At 38.2% G+C, this 23,571-nt stretch overlaps 1 protein-coding gene across 1 annotated transcript; it reads right to left on the reverse strand.

Annotated features, from left to right (window-relative positions):
- Positions 1 to 17,205: 17,205 nt before the first annotated feature.
- On the reverse strand, positions 17,206 to 18,477 carry LOC130939516 (uncharacterized mitochondrial protein AtMg00810-like). The gene is made up of 2 exons (XM_057867618.1): positions 18,294 to 18,477; positions 17,206 to 18,161 (listed from the first exon to the last, which is right to left on the reverse strand). Exons 1-2 carry the CDS (start codon positions 18,475 to 18,477, stop codon positions 17,206 to 17,208), a joined length of 1,140 nt encoding a protein of 379 aa, XP_057723601.1.
- Between the last annotated feature and the right edge of the window lie 5,094 nt (positions 18,478 to 23,571).

Genomic DNA, 23,571 nt, shown 5'->3' on the forward strand with positions numbered 1-23,571 from the left:
ATCAATAGACAGAAACAGAACGCTTTCTCTCTTTCTCTCTCTCTCTCTGCCAATCCAGAGAGACGCAATGCAACGGTACTATGGTAAAATGCGACTAACAAATACCCGCCAAACACTGTCACCATGGAATTATTATTATTATTATTATTATTATTATTATTATTATTATTATTATAGTTGTAGGATTTTCGAAGGAATGCCCTTGAAGATACAAAAATAAAAAACATTTCCTTTTTTTTCTTAAAAAAATGGAGTTTAAAATTTTAATGAAATTAAATGTATTAGTTTCTTTTCATTAATATTTCTACAATTTTAATTTTATTCTTAACAAATGCCTATCATTAATTATTAAGTCTAAGGGTGTTTAAAGCGGGCCGAGTTTAATTACATGCAGATTCGATCCTAAAAGATCATTGTATTTATTTTTTATTTAACTTAAAAATAACATAAAATATATCAAATTAAATCAAATTGATCTAATATAAAATTATTATATACTGATAGTTCTAGATGAACTTGAGAAGGGGGTTGAATCAAGTTAGTTTAAAATTTAGAGTTTCAAACTCTGTTGCAGTGGAAGCTTAAGTTGTAGGAGATTATTTGAAATTATCTCATACGTAGAACATTAAAAGAGCAGAGAAGAGAGAAAGGAGGTCAGCATGTATCCTGGTTCGGATTCTCAGTGCCATGAATCCTACGTCCAGTCTCCACCACAAACCATGGTAGAATTTTCACTATAATTCTCAGGTTACATACACCAATATTATTGAATTAATTCCTAATTCAACTAGTATTTACCCCTAAGCTTTCTTCCCAAAGCTTAGCAACCCAAAGTTCTGTCCCAACTTGGAAGGGGAATCAAACAGATTCAGACTTCACCCAGTGCTATCCCAACTAGGCAAGGAGAACTAATCCTAGTTCATACACCCAAATTACATCAGAAAAATAGTGGCTATTTTGCATCACTCTTCCCTTTTTTCTCTTGGCTTTTGAACCTCACATAATTGCCTTTTTTCAAAACAGAAAATAACGTAAGACAGCCATAACACAAAGATCAGAATTAAGCTTGAGTAGAAGAAAGAAATTCTAGCTCGGTGTGAGAGATGGTGCTCTGAGTGTGTGTGCTCTCTTTCTTATTTTCAAATGATGAAGTGAGGCTTCTTATATATCTTCTATATTTCCTTTATTTTTGCCTCTTCCATTTCCTTGTACCAGCTGCATGTTGGAGCTGTCTCAGCTGGCATGCAGTCCTTTCTTCATCTTGTTCCACCACCTCTGCTGTCCGAGGAGCTCGTCCACCACCTCTGTGGTCCTTTCTTTACTTTCTTCCTTGGCATGCTTCTTCCTTTGTATTCTGCTCCATTTTCTTGTTGCTACTGCTCTTTGCAAGCTTGTGTTTTGTACAACCATGATCCACAGCAGTGCTTTGCTGATTTCTTTGGGTTAGTGGGGGTTCCCTTGTGTCATTTCTTGCTTTTACAAAGCCACACCTATCCTTGCATGATACAACTGTCCTCATATTGCTTTTAGCAAATAAATATCACTATTTAATTTGCTGAACGGTGCTATGGAAAGTGTTGGACTTGTTTACAGGCACCAAGGAACAAAGTGAGCCATTCTTCTATTTGCTGTGTTGGGCTGATGCAGTGATGAGCGGATATTTTATACGCTTTTTGGGGGTAATTTCATGTAGATTTTAGTATGTTTTAGTTAATTTTTAGTATAATTTTATTATTTTTTAGGCAAAATTCATATTTCTGGACTTTACTATGAGTTTGTGTATTTTTCTATAATTTCAGGTATTTTCTGGCTGAAATTGAGGGAGTTGAGCAAAAATCTGATTTAGGCTGAAAAAGGACTGCTGATGCTGTTGGATTCTGACCTTCCTGCACTCGGAATGGATTTATTGGAGCTACAGAAGTCCAATTGGCACCTCTCAATTGGGTTGGAAAGTAGACATCCAGGGATTTCCAGCAATATATAATAGTCCATACTTTGCGCGAAGATAGATGATGTAAACTAGCGTTCAACGCCAGTTCCATGTTACAGTCTGGCGTTCAGCGCCAGAAACAGGTTGCAAGTTGGAGTTCAACGCCAGAAACAGGTTACAACCTGGCGTTCAACTCTAGAAACAGCCCAGGCACGTGAGAAGCTTAAGTCTCAGCCCCAGCACACACCAAGTGAGCTCCAGAAGTGGATTTCTGCACCAATTATCTTAGTTTACTCATTTTCTGTAAACCTAGGTTACTAGTTTAGTATTTAAACAACTTTTAGAAACTTATTTTGTACCTCATGACATTTTTAGATCTGAATTTTATACTCTTTTACGGCATGAGTCTCTAAACTCCATTGTTGGGGGTGAGAAGCTCTGCAGTGTCTCGATGAATTAATGCAATTATTTCTGTTTTCCATTCAAACACGCTTGTTCCTATCTAAGATGTTCATTCGCGCTTCACTATGAAGAAGGTGATGATCCGTGACACTCATCACCTTCCTCAATCCATGAATGTGTGCCTGACAACCACCTTCGTTCTACATCAGATTGAATGAGTATCTCTTAGATTTCTTAATCAGAATCTTCATGGTATAAGCTAGAATTGATGGCGGCATTCATGAGAATCCGGAAAGTCTAAACCTTGTCTGTGGTATTCCGAGTAGGATTCAAGGATTGAATGACTGTGACGAGTTTCAAACTCGCGATTGTTGGGCATGATGACAAACGCAAAAGAATCAATGGATTCTATTCCGACATGATTGAGAACCAACAGATGATTAGCCGTGCTGTGACAGAGCATTTGGACCATTTTCACTGAGAGGATGGGAAGTAGCCATTGACAACGGTGACATCCAACATACAGCTTGCCATGGAAGGAGCCTTGCGTGTGGGAAGAGGAGTACAAGAGAAAAGCTGAAATTCAGATGACAAAGCATCTCCAAAACTCTAACATATTCTCCATTATTGCACAATAAGTATTTATTTTATGCCCTTTTTTCCTTTTTCCATTGAACTTGAAAAACACTATTGTTGGCATCCTGACTAAGATCAACAAGATAATCATAGCTTGCTTCAAGCCAACAATCTCCGTGGGATTCGACCCTTACTCACGTAAGGTATTACTTGGATGACCCAGTGCACTTGCTGGTTAGTTGTGCGGATTGCAAAAGTGTGATTGCAATTTCGTGCACCAAGTTTTTGGCGCCGTTGCTGGGGATTGTTTGAGTTTGAACAACTAAAGGTTTATTTTGTTGCTTAGATTAGGAATAGAGTATTGTTGCTATAGAGTCATTAAATTTGAGTCCTTTAATTTTTCTTCAAAAAATTTTCAAAAATATTACTTTTCTTTATTAATTTTAATTTTTCGTGAGTTAGTGTCTTGTTCTAAGTTTGGTGTCAATTGCATATTTTATATTTTCCTTTTAAATTTTTGAATTTATGTTCTTTGATCTTTAAGTTGTTCTTGTTTATTTTTCTTGTTTGATTTTTAGTTTTTCTTGTTCTGTGTCTTTTCTTGTTTTTCTTGTTCTTTTCCAAAGCATTAGTCTTCCAAAAAGAAATATATATATATATATATATATATATATATATATATAATCTTTTTATAATTTTCGAAAATTTTATTGAAGTTTTCTAAAAATTTTAAGTTTAGTGTTCTTTCTTTTGTTCTTGTTGTTCTTGTGAATCTTTAAAGTGTTCTTGAGTCTTCTTTGTGTTTTGATCTTAAAATTTTTAAGTTTCGTGTTCCTTGGTGTTTTTCCTCCAAAATTTTCGAAAACAAGGAGGATTAGATCTAAAAATTTTAAGTCTTGTGTCTTTTGTGTGTTTTTCTCTTTCATCATAAAATTCAAAATTCAAAAATTTATCTTTTCTAACTATTTCTAAGCTACTTTTTCAAAATTTTTTTAAAAAAATTCAGATTTCAATTTCAAAATTTTTCAAATCTTATCCTTTTAAGAATTTAAAAAAAATATATATTATTTTTTTATCTTTTTCGAAAATATCCTAACCACTTTCTCTCTCCTCACTTTTCCGAAAATCTTCATAAAATATTTTCTAATTTTTATTATTTTTAATTTTTTATTTTCTTTTTTTATTTATTTTATTTTATTTTTATTTCGGTTTTTATTTTATTTTAAATTATTCTTTCGAAAATCAATTTTTTTTATATATAATAAATTAAAAAAAGTTTAAATCCACATTACCTCCTTTACTCCAACATGGACATAAGTGGAAATCAACAGTTCAGAAGGACTCTGGGGTCATATGCTAACCCCACTACTGCTTTATATGGGAGTAGTATCTGTATACCCTTCATCGGAGTCAGTAGTTTTGAGTTGAATCCTCAGCTCATTATCATGGTGCAGCAAAGTTGCTAGTATTTCGGTCTTCCACAAGAAGAACCTACAGAGTTTTTGGCACAATTTTTATAAATTGCTGACACAGTATATGATAAGGAAGTAGATCAGGATGTATACAGATTGTTACTGTTTTCATTTGCTGTAAAAGATCAAGCTAAGAGGTGGTTAAATAACTAACCTAAGGACACCATAAAGACATGGAAACAGCTGTCAGAAAAATTCCTGAATCACTATTTTCCTCCAAAACGGATGACACAGCTAAGGCTGAGCATCCAAGGCTTCAAACAAGGAGATAATGAATCCCTTTATGATGCATGGGAGAGATACAGAGAGATGCTAAGAAAATGCCCCTCTGAAATATTTTCAGAGTGGGTGCAGTTAGACATCTTCTACTATGGGCTTACAGAAAAAGCTCAGATTTTTCTAGACCACTCAGCTGGTGGATCTATACACATGAGAAAGACAATAGAAGAAGCTCAAGAGCTTATTGATACAGTTGCCAGAAATCAGCATATGTACCGAAGCAGTGAATCTTCCATCAACAAAGAGGCTAAAACATTAACTGCTGAACTCAGTCCTACAGATCAAGCTGCTGAATTCAATCAACAATTAGATTTTCTGACAAAACAGCTAGCCGAATTCAAGGAGATACTACAAGAAACAAGAATGGCTAATACGAATATGGAAGTGCAGTTGAAGCAAACAGAACAGCAGTTATCAAAATAAATAACAGAAGAATGCCAAGCAGTTCAATTAAGAAGTGGGAAAACATTAAATACCTCACTTCAAGGTAGCAGGAAGCCAAGGAATGAGCAAACTACCCAAAATCCATCTGAGGACAGTAAGAGCTCAGAGAGGAATAATTCTGGCACTCAAACGCCAGAAAATAGGTGGAAAGCTGGCGTTGAACGCCCAAACCATGCTCAGTCCTGGCGTTCAACGCCAGAAACAAGCAAGGAATTGGCGTTGAACGCCCAAAGGGAGCACAGTTCTGGCGTTCAGATGCCAGAAGCAGGTAGAGCTGGCGTCTAACGCCACTCCAGCTTCCACCCCTGGCATTCAAATGCCAGTGGGGAATCAGACACATACTAGTGCTGATAATAACCCTTCTAAAAAGGCTTCCCAACCCACATCTATAGGCAATAAACCTGCAGCAACTAAGGTTGAGGAATACAAAGCCAAAATGCCTTATCCTCAGAAACTCTGCCAAGCGGAACAGGATAAGCAATTTGCCCGCTTTGCAGACTATCTCAGGACTCTTGAAATAAAGATTCTGTTTGCAGAGGCACTTGAGCAAATACCCTCTTATGCTAAGTTCATGAAAGAGATCTTAAGTCATAAGAAGGATTGGAGAGAAACTGAAAAAGTTTGCCTCACTGAAGAATGCAGTGCAGTCATTCTGAAAAGCTTACCTGAGAAGCTTAAAGATCCAGGAAGCTTTATGATACCATGCACATTAGAAGGTACTTGTACCAAGCAAGCTCTATGTGATCTTGGGGCAAGTATTAACCTAATACCTGCAGCTACTATCAAAAAGCTTGGGTTGACTGATGAAGTTAAACCAACCCGGATATGTCTCCAACTTGCTGATGGCTCCATTAAATACCCATCAGGCGTGATTGAAGACATGATTGTCAAGGTTGGGCCATTTGCCTTTCCCACTGACTTTGTGGTGCTGGAAATAGAGGAGCATAAGAGTGCAACTCTCATTCTGCGAAGACCTTTCCTAGCAACTGGCCGAACCCTTATTGATGTTCAAAAAGGGGAAATAACCCTGAGAGTCAATGAGGATGAGTTCAAGTTGAATGTTGTCAAAGCCATTCAGCATCCAGACACCCAAAATGACTGCATGAGCGTTGATATTATTGACTCTCTGGTAAAAGAAGTCAATATGGCTAAGAGTCTCGAATCAGAGCTAGAGGATATCTTTAAAGATGTTCAGCCTGATCTGGAGGAACCAGAGAGAATAATAGAACCTCTAAAAATCCCTCAGGAAGAGGAGAAACCTCCCAAACCCGAGCTCAAACCATTACCACCATCCCTGAAATATGCATTTCTGGGAGAAGGTGATACCTTTCCTGTAATCATAAGCTCTACTTTAGAGCCACAAGAAGAGGAAGCACTAATTCAAGTGCTAAGGACACACAAAACAGCTCTTGGGTGGTCCATCAGTGATCTTAAGGGCATTAGCCCAGCCAGATGCATGCATAAGATCTTATTGGAGGGTGACGCTAAGCCAGTGGTTCAACCACAAAGGCGGCTAAATCCAGCCATGAAGGAGGTGGTGCAGAAAGAGGTCACTAAATTACTAGAGGCTTGGATTATCTATCCTATTTCTGATAGCCCCTGGGTAAGCGCTGTTCAAGTCGTCCCTAAGAAAAGCGGCATGACAGTGGTCAATAATGAAAAAAATGAACTGGTTCCTACAAGAACAGTTACAGGGTGGCGTATGTGTATTGATTACAGAAGGCTCAATACAGCCACCAGAAAGGATCATTTTCCTTTACCATTCATAGACCAGATGCTAGAAGACTGGCAGGTCATGAATACTACTGCTTCCTGGATGGATATTCAGGTTATAATCAAATTGTAGTAGATCCCCAGGATCAAGAGAAAACAGCATTCACATGTCCATCTGGAGTATTTGCATACAGAAGGATGCCATTTGGTCTGTGCAATGCACCTGCAACCTTTCAAAGGTGCATGCTCTCTATTTTCTCTGATATGGTGCAAAAATTTCTGGAAGTCTTCATGGATAACTTTTCAGTATTTGGAGACTCATTCAACTCCTGTCTTAACCATCTAGCACTTGTTCTAAAGAGGTGCCAAGAGACTAACTTGGTTTTAAACTGGGAAAAATGTCATTTTATGGTGACTGAAGGAATTGTCCTTGGGCACAAAATTTCGAACAAGGGAATAGAGGTGGATCAAGCTAAGGTAGAGGTAATTGAAAAATTACCACCACCTGCCAATGTTAAGGCAATCAGAAGCTTTCTGGGGCATGCAGGATTTTATAGGAGGTTTATAAAGGATTTCTCAAAAATCGCCAAACCTCTAAGTAATCTGCTAGCTGCTGACACGCCATTTATCTTTGATAAGGAGTATCTGCAGGCATTTGAGACTCTGAAAGCTAAATTGGTCACAGCACCAATCATCTCTGCACCAAACTGGACATTACCATTTGAACTGATGTGTGATGCCAGTGACCATACCATTGGTGCAGTATTGGGATAGAGGCATGACAAGCTTCTGCACGTCATTTACTATGCTAGTCGTGTTTTAAATGACGCACAGAAGAACTACACAACCACAGAAAAAGAGCTACTTGCAGTGGTTTACGCCATTGACAAGTTCAGATCCTATTTAGTGGGATCAAAAGTGATTGTGTACACTGACCATGCTGCTCTTAAATATCTACTCACAAAGCAGGATTCAAAACCCAGACTCATAAGATGGGTGTTGCTTCTGCAAGAGTTTGATATAGAAATAAGAGACAGAAAAAGGACATAGAACCAAGTAGCAGATCACCTGTCCCGAATAGAACCAGTAGAAGGGGCGTCCCTCCCTCTTACTGAGATCTCTGAAACCTTTCCGGATGAGCAACTTTTTGCCATCCAGGAAGTGCCATGGTTTGCAGATATTGCAAACTACAAGGCAGTAAGATTCATACCCAAAGAGTATAGTAGGCAGCAAACAAAGAAATTAATCACGGATGCAAAGTACTATCTTTGGGATGAACCATATCTCTTCAAGAGATGTGCAGACGGAGTAATCCGTAGATGTGTGCCTAAAGAAGAAGCACAGAAGATCCTCTGGCACTGCCATGGATCACAATATGGAGGACATTTTGGAAGTGAGCGATCAACCACAAGAGTCCTCCAATGTGACTTCTACTAGCCTACTCTCTATAAAGACTCCCGAGTGTTTGTACTTAACTATGACAGTTGCCAAAGATCTGGCAATCTGCCTCACAGTTATGCCATGCCTCAACAAGGGATCTTGGAGATTGAGTTGTTTGATGTATGGGGTATTGACTTCATGGGGCCATTCCCACCATCATACTCTAACACTTATATTCTGGTGGCAGTGGATTATGCATCCAAATGGGTAGAAGCTATAGCAATACCCACTAATGATACTAAGACAGTGCTGAAATTCCTCCAGAAACACATCTTCAGCAGATTTGGTATCCCTAGAGTACTAATCAGTGATGGAGGCACTCATTTCTGCAATAAACAGCTTTACTCTGCTTTGGTTCGATATGGAGTTAGCCACAGGGTGGCCACTCCATATCATCCACAGACAAATGGGTAAGCTGAAGTCTCTAATAGAGAACTTAAAAGAATTCTGGAACGAACTGTCATTAACCGTAGAAGGTATTGGGCAAGAAGCTTGGATGATGCTCTATGGGCATACAGAACAGCATTCAAGACTCCTATAGGAACTTCTCCATACCAGCTTGTGTATGGAAAAGCCTGTCACTTGCCAGTGGAACTGGAACATAAGGCCTACTGGGCAACCAGATTCCTAAACCTTGATGCCAAGTTAGCTGGAGAAAAATGATTGCTCCAGTTAAATGAGCTAGAGGAATTTAGACTCAATGCTTTCGAGAATGCAAAAATTTACAAAGAGAAAGCAAAAAGATGGAATGATAAGAAACTGTCATCCAGAGTCTTTGAGCCAGGGTAAAAAGTTCTGCTATTTAATTCTAGGCTCAGATTATTCTCCGGGAAATTGAAATCCTGGTGGAGAGGACCATATGTGATTACAAGTGTGTCACCATATGGATACGTAGAGTTTCAGGATAATGAGTCTAACAAAAAGTTTATTGTTAATGGACAGAGATTTAAACATTATCTCGAAAGCAATTTTGAGCAAGAATGCTCAAAACTGAGACTTGATTAAAGCTCAGTAATAGTCCAGCTAAAGACAATAAAGAAGCGCTTGCTAGGAGGCAACCCAGCCATTTACAAAGTTTATTTGTTAATTAATTGATTTTTATAGGTATATGTCAAGTATCTTCAAGGTAAAATAGCAATTGCTTGAGTTCACAGAGTTATAGAAGGATTCAAAGGATAAAAATAGCAAATGGAAGCTCACTGGTGCGAAAACGCCAATAAAAGCTGTTTTGGGCGTTAAACGCCAAAAAGAAGCACCTTCTGGGCGTTGAACACCAGAAAGAAGCACCTTCTGGGCGTTGAACGCCAGAAAAAAGCACCTTCTGGGCGTTGAACGCCAGAAAGAAGCACCTTCTGGGCGTTCAACGGCAGATTTACAGCGTCCTGGGCGTTCAGAAAAACGCCCAGTGACGAAGGAGTTCCTGGCGTTCAATGCCAGAAAGAAGCAACAGCTGGGCGTTGAACGCCAGGAAGAAGCAGCTTTTGGGCGTTTAACGCCAGCATGGTGGGGAGGAGGTAAATTCGTTTTTTTCTTCACATTTTTTAATTTTCTACTTTTCAATTCATGATTTCTTGCATAAACATGTTACAAATTCTCATCCTTTAATTCCAAAAATTTTAATCCTAATTTCTAAAAACTTTTTTTCAAAAATATCAAATGTATCTTAATCCATAAACACAAATCTTTTTCCAATCCAATCCAACTCTTTTTCAAATCTTTTTCAAAACTCATCTATCTTTTTGAATTCTTTTCAAATCCTTTTTAATTTCTTCTCATATCTTTTTCAACTCATCATATCTTTTGAATTTCGAAATTGCCTCTCCCTCTATTCCTCTCTTTTCCTTTCTTTTGCTTGAGGACAAGCAAACCTCTAAGTTTGATGTGATTTGCCATGATCACTGAGCTAAAACTCATCAAGATCATGGCACCTAAGGGAATAGGAAGAGCAAGGATATGACTTGAAGGAACTGAAGTGTCAGAAAATATCTCTTGAAGGATCAAGCACCCCACAGACTAGCGGAACACCCACTTTCCAAAATAAAGGTTGTTGAGTCCTAATCTTTGCCTTAACTCTGTGATAACTGTTCTTATTATGAATTTACCTTAGAAGTTATATATTAGTAGTAGTAATTAGTATCTCTATTTTGATTTTATCTCCAATTAAGCTATAATTTATTTTTCTCATCATCATCAAACATGAATAAAATAGTAGATTTTTAGAATAAAGAGGCAATATTTTTTTCAAGTTCTTAATAAGGAAAATTCTAATTATTTATATGTGGTAGCAATACTTTTTGTCTTCTGAATGAATGCCTGAACAGTGAATATTTTTTATATTGAATTTTATGAATGTTAAAATTGTTGGCTCCTGAAAGAATGATGAACACGAGAAATGTTATTGATGATCTGAAAAATCATGAAATTGATTCTTGAAGCAAGAAAAAGCAGTGAAAAACAAGCTGGCGAAAGAAAAAAAATGAAAAGTCAGTAATTTGCGAAAAAAAAAAGCAAAAGAGGTAGAAAAAGCCAATAGCCCTTTAAACCAAAAGGCAAGGGTGAAAAGGATCCAAGGCTTTGAGCATCAATGGATAGGAGGGCCCAAGGAAATAAATCCAGGCCTAAGCGGCTAAATCAAGCTGTCCCTAACCATGTGCTTGTGGCATACAGGTCCAAGTGAAAAGCTTGAGACTGAGTGGTTAAAGTCGTGATCCAAAGCAAAAGAGTGTGCTTAAGAACTCTGGACACCTCTAATTGGGAACTCTAGCAAAGCTAAGTCACAATCTAAAAAGGTTCACCCAGTTATGTGTCTGTGGCATTTATGTATCCGGTGGTAATACTGGAAAACAAAATGCTTAGGGCCACGACCAAGACTCATAAAGTAGCTGTGTTCAAGATTCAACATACTAAACTAGGAGAATCAATAATACAATTTGAATTCTGAGTTCCTATGGATGCCAATCATTCTAAATTTCAAAGGATAAAGTGAGATGCCAAAACTATTTGGAAGCAAAAAGCTACTAGCCCCGCTCATCTAATTATAATATGAGCTTCACTTAAAACTCTGAGATATTATTGCTTCTTGATTTCTTTTTATCCTCTTTTATTTATCTAGTTGCTTGGGGACAAGCAACAGTTTAAGTTTGGTGTTGTGATGAGCGGATATTTTATATGCTTTTTGGGGGTAATTTCATGTAGATTTTAGTATGTTTTAGTTAGTTTTTAGTATAATTTTATTAGTTTTTAGGCAAAATTCATATTTCTGGACTTTACTATGAGTTTGTGTGTTTTTCTATAAATTCAGGTATTTTCTAGCTGAAATTGAGGGAGCAGAGCAAAAATCTTATTTAGGCTGAAAAAGGACTGCTGATGCTGTTGGATTCTGACCTCCCTGCACTCGGAATGGATTGTTTGGAGCTACAGAAGTCCACTTGGCGCTCTCTCAATTGGGTTGGAAATTAGACATCCAGGGCTTTCCAGCAATATATAATAATTCATACTTTACGCGAAGATAGACGACATAAACTGGCGTTCAACGCCAGTTCCATGTTACAGTCTGGCGTTCAGCGCCAGAAACAGGTTGCAAGTTAGAGTTCAACGCCAGAAACAGGTTACAACCTGGCGTTCAACTCTAGAAACAGCCCAGGCACATGAGAAGCTTAAGTCTCAGCCCCAGCACACACCAAGTAGGCCCTAGAAGTGGATTTCTGCACTAATTTTCTTAGTTTACTCATTTTCTGTAAACCTAGGTTACTAGTTTAGTATTTAAACAACTTTTAGAGACTTATTTTGTACCTCATGACATTTTTAGATCTGAATTTTATACTCTTTAACGGCATGAGTCTCTAAACTCCATTGTTGGGGGTGAGGAGCTCTGCAGCGTCTCGATGAATTAATGCAATTATTTCTGTTTTCCATTCAAACACGCTTGTTCCTATCTAAGATGTTCATTCGCGCTTCACTATGAAGAAGGTGATGATCCGTGACACTCATCACCTTCCTCAATCCATGAATGTGTGCCTGACAACCACCTCCGTTCTACATCAGATTGAATGAGTATCTCTTAGATTTCTTAATCAGAATCTTCGTGGTATAAGCTAGAATTGATGGTGGCATTCATGAGAATCTGGAAAGTCTAAACCTTGTCTGTGGTATTCCGAGTAGGACTCAATGATTGAATAACTGTGACGAGCTTCAAACTCGCGATTGTTGGGCGTGATGAGAAACGCAAAAGAATCAATGGATTCTATTCCGACATGATCGAGAACCAACAGATGATTAGTCGTGCTGTGACATAGCATTTGGACCATTTTCACTGATAGGATGGGAAGTAGCCATTGACAACGGTGACACCCAACATACAGCTTGCCATGGAAGGAGCCTTGCGTGTGGGAAGAGGAGTACAAGAGAAAAGCTGAAATTCAGATGACAAAGCATCTCCAAAACTCCAACATATTCTCCATTATTGCACAATATGTATTTATTTTATGCCCTTTTTCCTTTTTCCATTGAACTTGAAAAACACTGTTGTTGGCATCCTGACTAAGCTCAACAAGATAAACATAGCTTGCTTCAAGCCAACAATCTCCGTGGGATTCGACCCTTACTCACGTAAGGTATTACTTGGATGACCCAGTGCACTTGCTGGTTAGTTGTGCGGATTGCAAAAGTGTGATTGCAATTTCGTGCACCATGCAGCATGAACTAGAGTACTTGGGCCTGTAACAATAAAAACACTCATCAAACAATATTGGGCTTTTAACCCAAAATGAATGTTTGTCATCATAAATTAATCCAAAATCAAACTAGGCTTAACAATCTCCCCCTTGATGACAAACATGATAAAATAGGGAAATTAAGGACTAATTTGAAAGAGTTAAGAACACTTCCCTTTGATGACATTTGGATTGTGAGTAACTCCCCCTCAATGTCAGCATTACTCCTCCTTTATCATGGCTTACCTGAACAAAGCTTAAAAGCAGCCAATACAAATATTTCCAAGCAGTACAGCAATAATGACACAAAGCAATTAACACTAGGCAGCAGTATGCGCATTACTGGTTAACTAGCACCACAAAGCATCAGTGTTTTTTAACTATCACTATTATTCCCTAAGCCAAAACTAACATTCCCTTTCTTTTCTCCCCCTTTTGTCATCAAGGGAGGAAAAAAAAACCTGCATAAAATTTGTTAGTGGCTGGTGCATATAGTTTAAGTAGCAGAGTAGTTAAGGTCTTTACAGTCATCCAAAATAAAATAAACAAGTCCAAAATAAAACATGTCATAGTTACAGATGAGATAACAAGGAGCTAGGCATCAAAGTTGGATTCATCAGAGGTTCCATCGTCCTCCCCTTCATTGTCAGAAGATGTGATCCCAACCACCACAACCTCTACAAAGTCTCTCAGAATCTGAATCCTTCCTTTGGTCTTTTTGAGAGCATTTTCCTCCAAAACTTGGACCCTTTTACGCTCAGCACCATGATGGAGAAGAAGGTCTGTCAGATTGAGGAATTCTTCAAGGACATGCTTCATAATGCGCGTCATGGTCCGGACTGTGGTTGAGATGGATGGGGGAATCAGAGGATCCTCATCAACAGAAGGAACATCATTGCTATCATCAGTTCGGCGATGCCTGGGAGCTGTTTTCTTTACTGCCACCCCCTTTGATATATGAGTTACAATCTTTTGCAATTTCAGCCCCAAAATCAACATTGTAATATTGAAAATTTTTTGTAAGAAGCATGCCATAGGATAACGCATTTTTGGTACTGACACAAGCATACATATGTCTTACAAGCAAGTAAGCAAAGGAAATGGGGATTTTTGAAAGCAATACATACAAAACCAGTGTGTCACAAAATGAAACACGTTGAAAAGAGCCGCTCTGAGGTAAGATTATGTGATTTACAATCCGATGCAGCTGGGCACGGATAGGACCAAGAGACTTGTGAGTAGGAGTGTTACCTTCCATGAGAGGGATATTGATGCAGACAGTGCTTAGGGCATCAAAGTAAGAGACATTGAGTGTTTCGTCCCACTTACCAGAGGTGTAAACATCAGGTCCTCGGTCCTGGTAGTCTAAGGCTTTGCCTAAGTGATATTTGTCAAGAATAATCACTTTGCCTTTGACAAAAGAAGCGATTCTCCCTTCTTTGTAGGACATGTTGCTATAGAACTGTTTGACCAAGTCAGGGTAAAGTTTCTCTTTGATGGACAGTATGGGTGTCCAACCTTGATATGCAAACAGTGGTGTAAAGTTCAGACCTTTCCTACGAAGTTTGTCTAGATTGACAAGCTTAGAGGGACAGAGAGTACGCTTGTAAACATCTTTGCAGAAAAACAGGTAGTTCATGAGAGATTGAAAATGGCGACGGTCATAAGACTCATCAGGAAAATCAGCATAAAAGGATTTGTAAGCAATAGGATTTGAGAGTCTAGGTTCAACTACAGGACGAATATGAAAGTCAATGACTGTACCACGAGCATGGAGAGGCTCAGTGGGGGGGAATCTTTTCGTCTTCGTGAAGATGCCTCTTTCCTCTGGAAGAACTAGGTTTGGATGAGTTAGGCTGAGAGGTGTTTGTAGGAGGAGGAGGAGAAGGGCGAGGAGCAACGCCAGGGCGGCGAGCAGTGGTCTTAGTGCGAGCCATATCAGGAGAAGGGTTTGGTGGTGAGGGAGGTGAAGGATGAGTAGGAGATTGTGATGGAGAATGGTGTGTGTGAGCAGAACAATGGGTGCCATTATAGGAGCATCTGCGGGCAGCTCTCTTCTTTCGTGCCATTTTATAGAGCACAGGTTGAAGAAGATGAAAGAGTGGAGATAGTAGTGTGAATGGATGCATGTAGTGGGAAGTTATTATAGGCATAGAGAAGTGTAAAGGTTGCACCTTGAAAAGATAAAAATCTAAACTTTGAAAATTGTTTTGGAAGTTACAGCTGTAACCTTCGTACGTTTGAAAATAAAGTGAAAAGTAAGCAAAGGATGGAATTTACTAGAAGGATGCAATTTAAAAATGAAGCCCTAATAAGATGAAATGCAATTCAAAAAATTTGAGACAAAAAAAAATTGAAGTAAGTTCAGTGGTCCAAAAGAGTTCGAAATTGAAATTGAAATTGAATTTAAGCCCAAATATTTCGAAAGCCCACTTTTCATAAATGTTTGAACAAAATTTGTTCCAAAAAATGAAGAAGCCCCAAAGTTTTCAATAAAGAAAAAGCCCATAGTTCTAGAAACTGCTTCAGCACATGATGTCCATATTTTGATCAGGCTTGAATCCAGTAGGCTTCATAGTAGATTAATGAAGGTTACTCATCATCTGCCAAAAAAAAAATCTCACCGCGATTTATGAGATAAAATACAAATGGTGCACGAAATTAATATCTTAATATCAAAATCAAGATTTCTTATGATTTCGCACAACTAACCAGCAAGTGCACTGGGTCGTCCAAGTAATACCTTACGTGAGTAAGGGTCGATCCCACGGAGATTATTGGTTTGAAGCAAGCTATGTTTATTTTATTATTCTTAGTCAGGATATCAATCAAAATTATCAATGGGAATTATTAGATTGGAAAAATAAAATAGAATAAAATCGTTACTTGTTGTGCAGTAATGGGGAATATGTTGGAGTTTTGGAGATGCTTTGTCCTCTGAATTTCTGCAATGTAATATTCAACTCAATTGTTTGTAAAGTACGTCTACGGCAAGCTGTATGTAGGGTGTCACCATTGTCAGTGGCTACCTCCCATCCTCTCAGTGAAAACAGTCCAGATGCTCTGTCACAGCACGGCTAATCAGCTGTTGGTTCTCGATCATGTTGGAATAGGATCCATTGATCCTTTTGCGTTTGTCATTACGCCCAGCAATCGCGAGTTTGAAGCTCGTCACAGCCATTCAATCCTTGAATGCTACTTGGAATACCACAGACAAGGTTTAGACTTTCCGGATCCTCAAGAGTGCCCGCCATCAATTCTAGCTTATACCACGAAGATTCTGATTAAAGAATCTAAGAGAAGCTCATTCAATCTGATGTAGAATGGAGGTGTTTTTCAGGCATGCGTTCATGAGTTGAGGAAGGTGATGAGTGTCACGGATCATCACCTTCTCCATAATTAAGCGCGAATGAACATCTTAGATAGGAACATACAAACGTTTAAGTGGAGAAATAGAAACAATTGCATTAATTCATCGAGACGCTGCAGAGCTCCTCACCCCCAACAATGGAGTTTAGAGACTCATGCCATCAAAGTGTATAAAGTTAAGATCTGAAAATGTCATGAGATCCAAAATAAGTCTCTAAAAGTTGTTTAAATAGTAAACTAGTAACCTAGATTTACAAAAAATGAGTAAACTATGATAGATGATGCAGAAATCCACTTCTGGGGCCCACTTGGTGTGTGTTGTTGCTGAGGCTTAAGCTTCTCACGTGCCTAGGGCTGTTTTGGGCGTTCAACGCTAGGTTGTAACCTGTTTCTGGCGTTGAACTCCAACTTGTAACCTGTTTCTGGCGCTGGACGCCAGACAGCAGCATGATACTGGCGTTGAACGCCAGTTTACATCGTCTATCTCCGCACAAAGTATGGACTATTATATATTTCTGGAAAGTCCTGGATGTCTACTTTCCAACGCCGTTGAGAACGCGCCAATTGGACTCCTGTAGCTCCAGAAAATCCATTTCGAGTGCAGGGAGGTCAGGATCCAACAACATCAGCAGTCCTTTTTCAGCCTAACTCAGATTTTTGCTCAGCTCCCACAATTTCAGCCAGAAAATACCTGAAATCACAGAAAAACACATAAACTCATAGTAAAGTCCAGAAATATGATTTTTGCCTAAAAACTAATAATATTTTACTAAAATCTAATTAAAACATGCTAAAATCTACATGAAATTACCCCCAAAAAGCGTATAAAATATTCGCTCATCAACAAACGATCTCATTATCAGAAACATTAAGAAAATAGGGATGAAGCAAGAATGCCCAGTTCAGTTCGTAACTTGCAGAACCTCTCTTCTATCAATGGTTTGGTGAATATATCAGCTAGATGACCTTCAGAATTAACAAACTGAATATCTAAATTTCCATTTTGCACATGTTCTCTTATCGAATGAAAACGAACTTCAATGTGCTTTGTTCTAGAGTGCAAAACGGGGTTTTTGGAAATGTTAATAGCACTCATGTTATCACAAAATAATGGAATATTAGATACATTCAGTTTATAGTCAGCTAGTTGAGTTTTCAGCCATAATAATTGAGAACAACAAGAGGAGGCTGCAATATACTCAGCTTCGGCTGTTGAAAGTGCCACAGTAGCTTGCTTCTTGCTAGACCAAACAATGAGGGATTTCCCCAGAAAGCAGCACATGCCACTTGTGCTTCTTCTATCAATCCTATCCCCAGCAAAATCTGTATCACAAAAACCCACTAATTGAAATGAATCAATCTTAGGAAACCATAAACCATAGTCAGTGGTACCAAGCACATATCGGATGATCCTTTTGACAGCTGAGAGATGGGACTCCTTAGGCTTTGATTGAAACCGTGAGCAAACTCCAACACTTTGAATTATATCAGGCCTTGAAAAGGTTAGATACATCAAAGATCCAATCATCCCTCTATAGCGTGCCTCATCAATATTTCTACCCTGGTCATCCTTATCAAGCTTGATATTAGGATGCATGGGGGTTTCCATTGGCTTAGCACAGTCCAGCCCAAACTTCTTGACAAGTTCTTTTGCATATTTTTCTTGATGGATGAATATGCCTTCTGCAGTTTTCTTGATTTGCAAGCCTAGAAAGAAATTGAGCTCTCCCATCATGTTCATATCAAATTCATTGGTCATAAGCTTAGCAAAATCTGCACACAAATCCTCATTAGCCGAACCAAATATGATATCATCAACATAAACTTGCACAAGAATAAAATGATCATGATAATTTCTAATAAATAAAGTGGTGTCAGTGGCTCCTCTTTGAAAGTTGTTTTTCAATAAAAATAAGCTAAGCCTCTCATACCAAGCTCTAAGAGCTTGTCTTAAACCATACAAGGCTTTAGCTAGTTTAAAAACATGATTAGGAAAAGTTTTGTTTTCAAACCCAGATGGTTGAGCCACATAAACCTCTCTATCTATTATGCCATTGAGGAAAGCACACTTTACGTCCATTTGGAATAGCTTGAAACCACAGTGAGCAGCATATGCTAGGAGCAATCGGATGGCTTCCATTCGAGCTACAGGTGTGAAGGATTCATCGAAATCAATCCCTTCCTCTTGATTATATCCTTGAGCAACCAATCTAGCTTTGTTTCAGACTATGGATCCATCTTCACCCAGCTTGTTTCTGAAAATCCATTTAGTGCCAGTGACTTTCTTTCTATTTGGATAAGGCACCAATGACCAGACCTAATTCTTCTCAAATTGCAGCAATTCTTCCTTCATAGCTAACACCCATGAAGGATCAGCAAGAGCTTCTTGGATGTTTTGAGGTTCAATCTTTGATAAAAGAGCAAAGTTGTTGGATTCAGCTCTTTTCAAAGATGAACGAGTAGTCCTACCAGTGGATGGATTTCCTATTATGAACTCTTCAGGATAGTTTTTCAGAAACCTCCATTCTCTTGGTCTTCTTGACTGGTTTGAGGATTCAGGTTCCTCTTGAACAACAATGGCCTCTGCATCAGTATTTTCTGCAGCAACAAAAGATAATTTCAGATTGTCTCCTGCAGAATTGGGATTTTCGTTGCTAGCAGCTGGTGCAGCTTCATGAGAACTTGAATTATGTTGAATTGGCTCATTGTTCTTGGGGAATTCAGATTCAAAACCTGGACTATCATCTATGAAAATACTAGGCACAATGTTAGACTCACAAAATGTGACATATATGATTTCCTCAACAGTTTTGGAGTTCTTGTTATAGACTCTATAGGCCTTGCTATTTGTGGAATAACGCAGAAAAATGCCTTCATGTGTTTTAGGATCAAATTTTCCTAAATTTTCTTTGATATTCAGAACAAAGCACTTGCATCCAAACACATGAAAATAACTAAGATTAGGGGGATGTTCTTTCCAAAGTTCATATGGGGTTTTTTTCAAAATTTTCCTAATGATAGTTCTATTTAAAATATAGCAGGCTGTATTCACAGCTTCAGCCCATAAGAACTTGGGAATTTCATATTCACATAACATAGCTCTAGCCATTTCTTGTAAACTTCTATTTCTTCTTTCCACAACACCATTTTGTTGAGGTGTTCTTGGACAAGAGAAGTTATGTGATATGCCTTGTTCATCACAAAAAGATTCAAAGAATTGATTTTCAAACTCCTTACCATGATCACTTCTAATTGAAATAATTTTAAAACCTTTTTTATTTTGAATCTTTTTGCTGAATTTCTCAAAAACAGAAAAGGTCTCATGTTTATGAGCAAGAAAGAACACCCAGCCAAATCTAGTATAGTCATCCACAATTACCATGCCATAACTCTTTCCTCCAAGACTTTGAGTCCTAGTTGGTCCAAACAGATCAAGATGTAACAACTCCAATGGTTTCTTAGTAGAGACATCTTCCTTGGGTTTGAAAGAGGTTTTAATTTGTTTACCCATTTGACAAGCATCACAAATGATGTCCTTATCAAATTTTATATTAGAAAGACCTCTAACTAAGCCTTTCTTTACAAGCTTAGAGATTTGGAACATGCTAGCATGTCCTAACCTCTTATGCCACATCCATTTTTCAGATTCCATTGAAGAGAAACAGGTTACATTTTGAACTTTTAGATCATCTAGAGTGATACCATAAACATTATCACTTCTTTTGGCAACAAATAAAACAACCTCTGTTTTGTCATTTATGACTCTACAATCAGATTTCCTAAATGTTACAGCATATCCAAGGTCACACAATTGACTTATGCTCAATAGATTATGCTTTAACCCATCAACTAAAAAGACACTATCTATGCAAGTTGAAAAATCTTTGCCAACCTTACCAATGGCAATTATTTTACCTTTACCATTATCTCCAAAAGTGACAAATCCTCCATCATACTTGTTGAGTTTAATAAAGAAAACATCCATTTCGGTCATATGCCTTGAACATCCACTATCAAGATACCACATGTCCCTTTTCTTCTTGGATGTAAGGCAAACCTGCATGTTCTTCAACTAACCTTAGGTATCCAAATTGGTGGACGAAATTGTGATCACATGCTCTTTGTACTTGTATGAAATTTAATAATTGGCTTTATTTGAATTCACAACTCCGTTCAACTAACCAGCAAGTGTACTGGGTCGTCCAAGTAATAAACCTTACGTGAGTAAGGGTCGATCCCACAGAGATTGTTGGTATGAAGCAAGCTATGGTCACCTTGTAAATCTCAGTTAGGCAGATTAAATTGGTTTATGGTTTCGAAAATTAATAATAAAAAGAAAATAAAAAGGGATAGAGATACTTATGTAAATCAATAGTGAGAATTTCAGATAGGTGTATGGAGATGCTGTGTTCCTTTTGAAACTCTACTTCACTACTCACTCTTCCTTCAATCCTTCTTACTCCCTTCCATGGCAAGCTGTATGTAGGGCATCACTATCATCAATGGCTACTTTTAATCCTCTCGGGAAAATGGTCCTATGCGCTGTCACTGCACGGCTAATCGTCTGGAGGCATCACCCTTGGTTGATAGCTACATCCTATCCTCTCAGTGAAAATGGTCCAAATGCTCTGTCACAGCACGGCTAATCATCTGTCGGTTCTCAATCAGGTTGGAATAGAATCCATTGATTCTTTTGCGTCTGTCATTAACGCCCAGCCTTGAGGAGTTTGAAGCTCGTCACAGTCATTCAATACCGGAATCCTACTCGGAATACCACAGACAAGGTTAGACTTTCCAGATTCCCAGGATCCTACTCGGAATACCACAGACAAGGTTAGATTTTTCGGATCCTCATGAATGCCGCCATCTATCTAGCTTATACCACGAAGATTCTGTTAGGAAATCTAAGAGATATGCGTCCGGCCTAAGGTAGAACGGAAGTGGTTGTCAATCACGCGCGTTCATAGGTGAGAATGATGATGAGTGTCACGGATCATCACATTCATCAAAGTGTTGTGCAACGTATATCTTGGAATAAGAATAAGAGGGAATTGAATAAAAAGTAATAGTAATTGTATTGAAACTTGAGGTACAGCAGAGCTCCACACCCTTAATCTATGGTGTGCAGAAACTCCACCGTTGAAAATACATAAGTAAAAGGTTCAGGCATGGCCGAATGGCCAGCCCCCTGAGTGATCAAGAGACTGAATAATCAAAGGCTAAACAGTCAAGAGATTAAACTGTCAAAAGATATCTAATACAATAGTAACTTATCCTATTTATACTAGACTAGCTACTAGGGTTTACATGAGTAAGTAATTGATGCATAAATCCACTTCCGGGGCCCACTTGGTGTATGCTTGGGCTGAGCTTGATCAATCCACGAGCTGAGGCTTCTCTTGGAGTTGAACTCCGAGTTATGACGTGTTTTGGGCGTTCAACTCCGGATCATGACGTTTTTCTGGCGTTTAACTCCAGACAGCAGCATGTACTTGGCGTTCAACGCCAAGTTACGTCGTCAATTTCCGAATAAAGTATAGACTATTATATATTGCTGGAAAGATCTGAATGTCTACTTTCCAACGCCATTGAGAGCGCGCCATTTGGAGTTCTGTAGCTCCAGAAAATCCATTTCGAGTGCAGGGAGGTCAGATTCCAACAGCATCAGCAGTCCTTTTGTCAGCCTTTTTCAGAGTTTTGCTCAAGTCTCTCAATTTCATCCAGAATTTACCTGAAATTACAGAAAAACACACAAACTCATAGTAAAGTCCAGAAATGTGAATTTAACATAAAACTAATGAAAACATCCCTAAAAGTAGCTTGAACTTACTAAAAACTACCTAAAAATAATGCCAAAAAGCGTATAAATTATCCGCTCATCACAACACCAAACTTAAATTGTTGCTTGTCCCCAAGCAACTGAAAATCAAATAGGATAAAAAGAAGAGAATATACTATAAATATCAAAATATCAATGAATATTAATTATAATTAGATGAGCGGGACTTGTAGCTTTTTGCTTTTGAACAGTTTTGGCATCTCACTTTTTCCTTTGAAGTTTAGAATGATTGGCTTCTCTAGGAACTTAGAATTTCGGATAGTGTTATTGATTTTCCTAGTTAAGCATGTTGATTCTTGAACACAGCTACTTATGAGTCTTGGCCGTGGCCCTAAGCACTTTGTTTTCCAGTATTACCACCGGATACATAAATGCCACAGACACATAACTGGGTGAACCTTTTCAGATTGTGACTTAGCTTTGCTAGAGTCCCCAGTTAGAGGTGTCCAGAGCTCTTAAGCACACTCTTTTTGCTTTGGATCACGACTTTAACCACTCAGTCTCAAGCTTTTCACTTGGACCTTCATGACACAAGCACATGGTTAGGGACAGCTTGATTTAGCCGCTTAGGCCTGGATTTTATTTCCTTGGGCCCTCCTATCCATTGATGCTCAAAGCCTTGGATCCTTTTTACCCTTGCCTTTTGGTTTTAAGGGCTACTGGCTTTTTCTGCTTGCTTTTTCTTTTTCTTTCTATTTTTTTCGCCATTTTTTTTTCGCAAGCTTTCTTTTTCACTGCTTTTTCTTGCTTCAAGAATCAATTTCATGATTTTTCAGATCCTCAATAACATTTCTCTTTGTTCATCATTCTTTCAAGAGCCAACAATTTTAACATTCATAAACAACAAGATCAAAAATATGCACTGTTCAAGCATTCATTCAGAAAACAAAAAGTATTGTCACCACATCAATATAATTAAACTAAATTCAATGATAAATTCGAAATTCATGTACTTCTTGTTCTTTTTACTTAAAACATTTTTCATTTAAGAGAGGTGAAGGATTAATGGATTTTATTCATAGCTTTAAGACATGGTTACATACTAATGATCATGAAGTAAAGACACAAAACATAGATAAACACAACATAAAATACCGAAAACAGAAAGAAATAAAGAACAAGGAATGAATCCACCTTTAGTGGCAACTTCTTCTTGAAGGACCAATGATGTTCTTAAGCTCTTCTATGTCCCTTCCTTGCCTTTGTTGCTCCTCCCTCATTGCTATTTGGTCTTCTCTTATTTCTTGGAGAATGATGGAGTGCTCATGATGTTCCACCCTTAGTTGTTCAACATTGTGGCTCAAATCTTCTAAGGAAGTGTTGAGTTGTTCCCAATAGTTGTTTGGAGGAAAGTGCATCCCTTGAGGCATCTCAGGGATTTCTTGATGATGAGCT

The sequence above is a fragment of the Arachis stenosperma genome, chromosome 7 (genome assembly GCF_014773155.1).
Source record: "Arachis stenosperma cultivar V10309 chromosome 7, arast.V10309.gnm1.PFL2, whole genome shotgun sequence".
Classification (NCBI taxonomy): domain Eukaryota; kingdom Viridiplantae; phylum Streptophyta; class Magnoliopsida; order Fabales; family Fabaceae; genus Arachis; species Arachis stenosperma.

What these genes read in the sequence shown, in the direction of transcription:
- LOC130939516 (XM_057867618.1), bottom strand. Translation starts at nt 18,477, where the DNA reads ATGGAAGCCATCCGATTGCTCCTAGCATATGCTGCTCACTGTGGTTTC. An exon ending in ACTAGCTAAAGCCTTGTATG is followed by an intron (nt 18,162 to 18,293) that starts GTTTAAGACAAG and finishes TTCTTGTGCAAG; the next exon opens with TTTATGTTGATGATATCATA.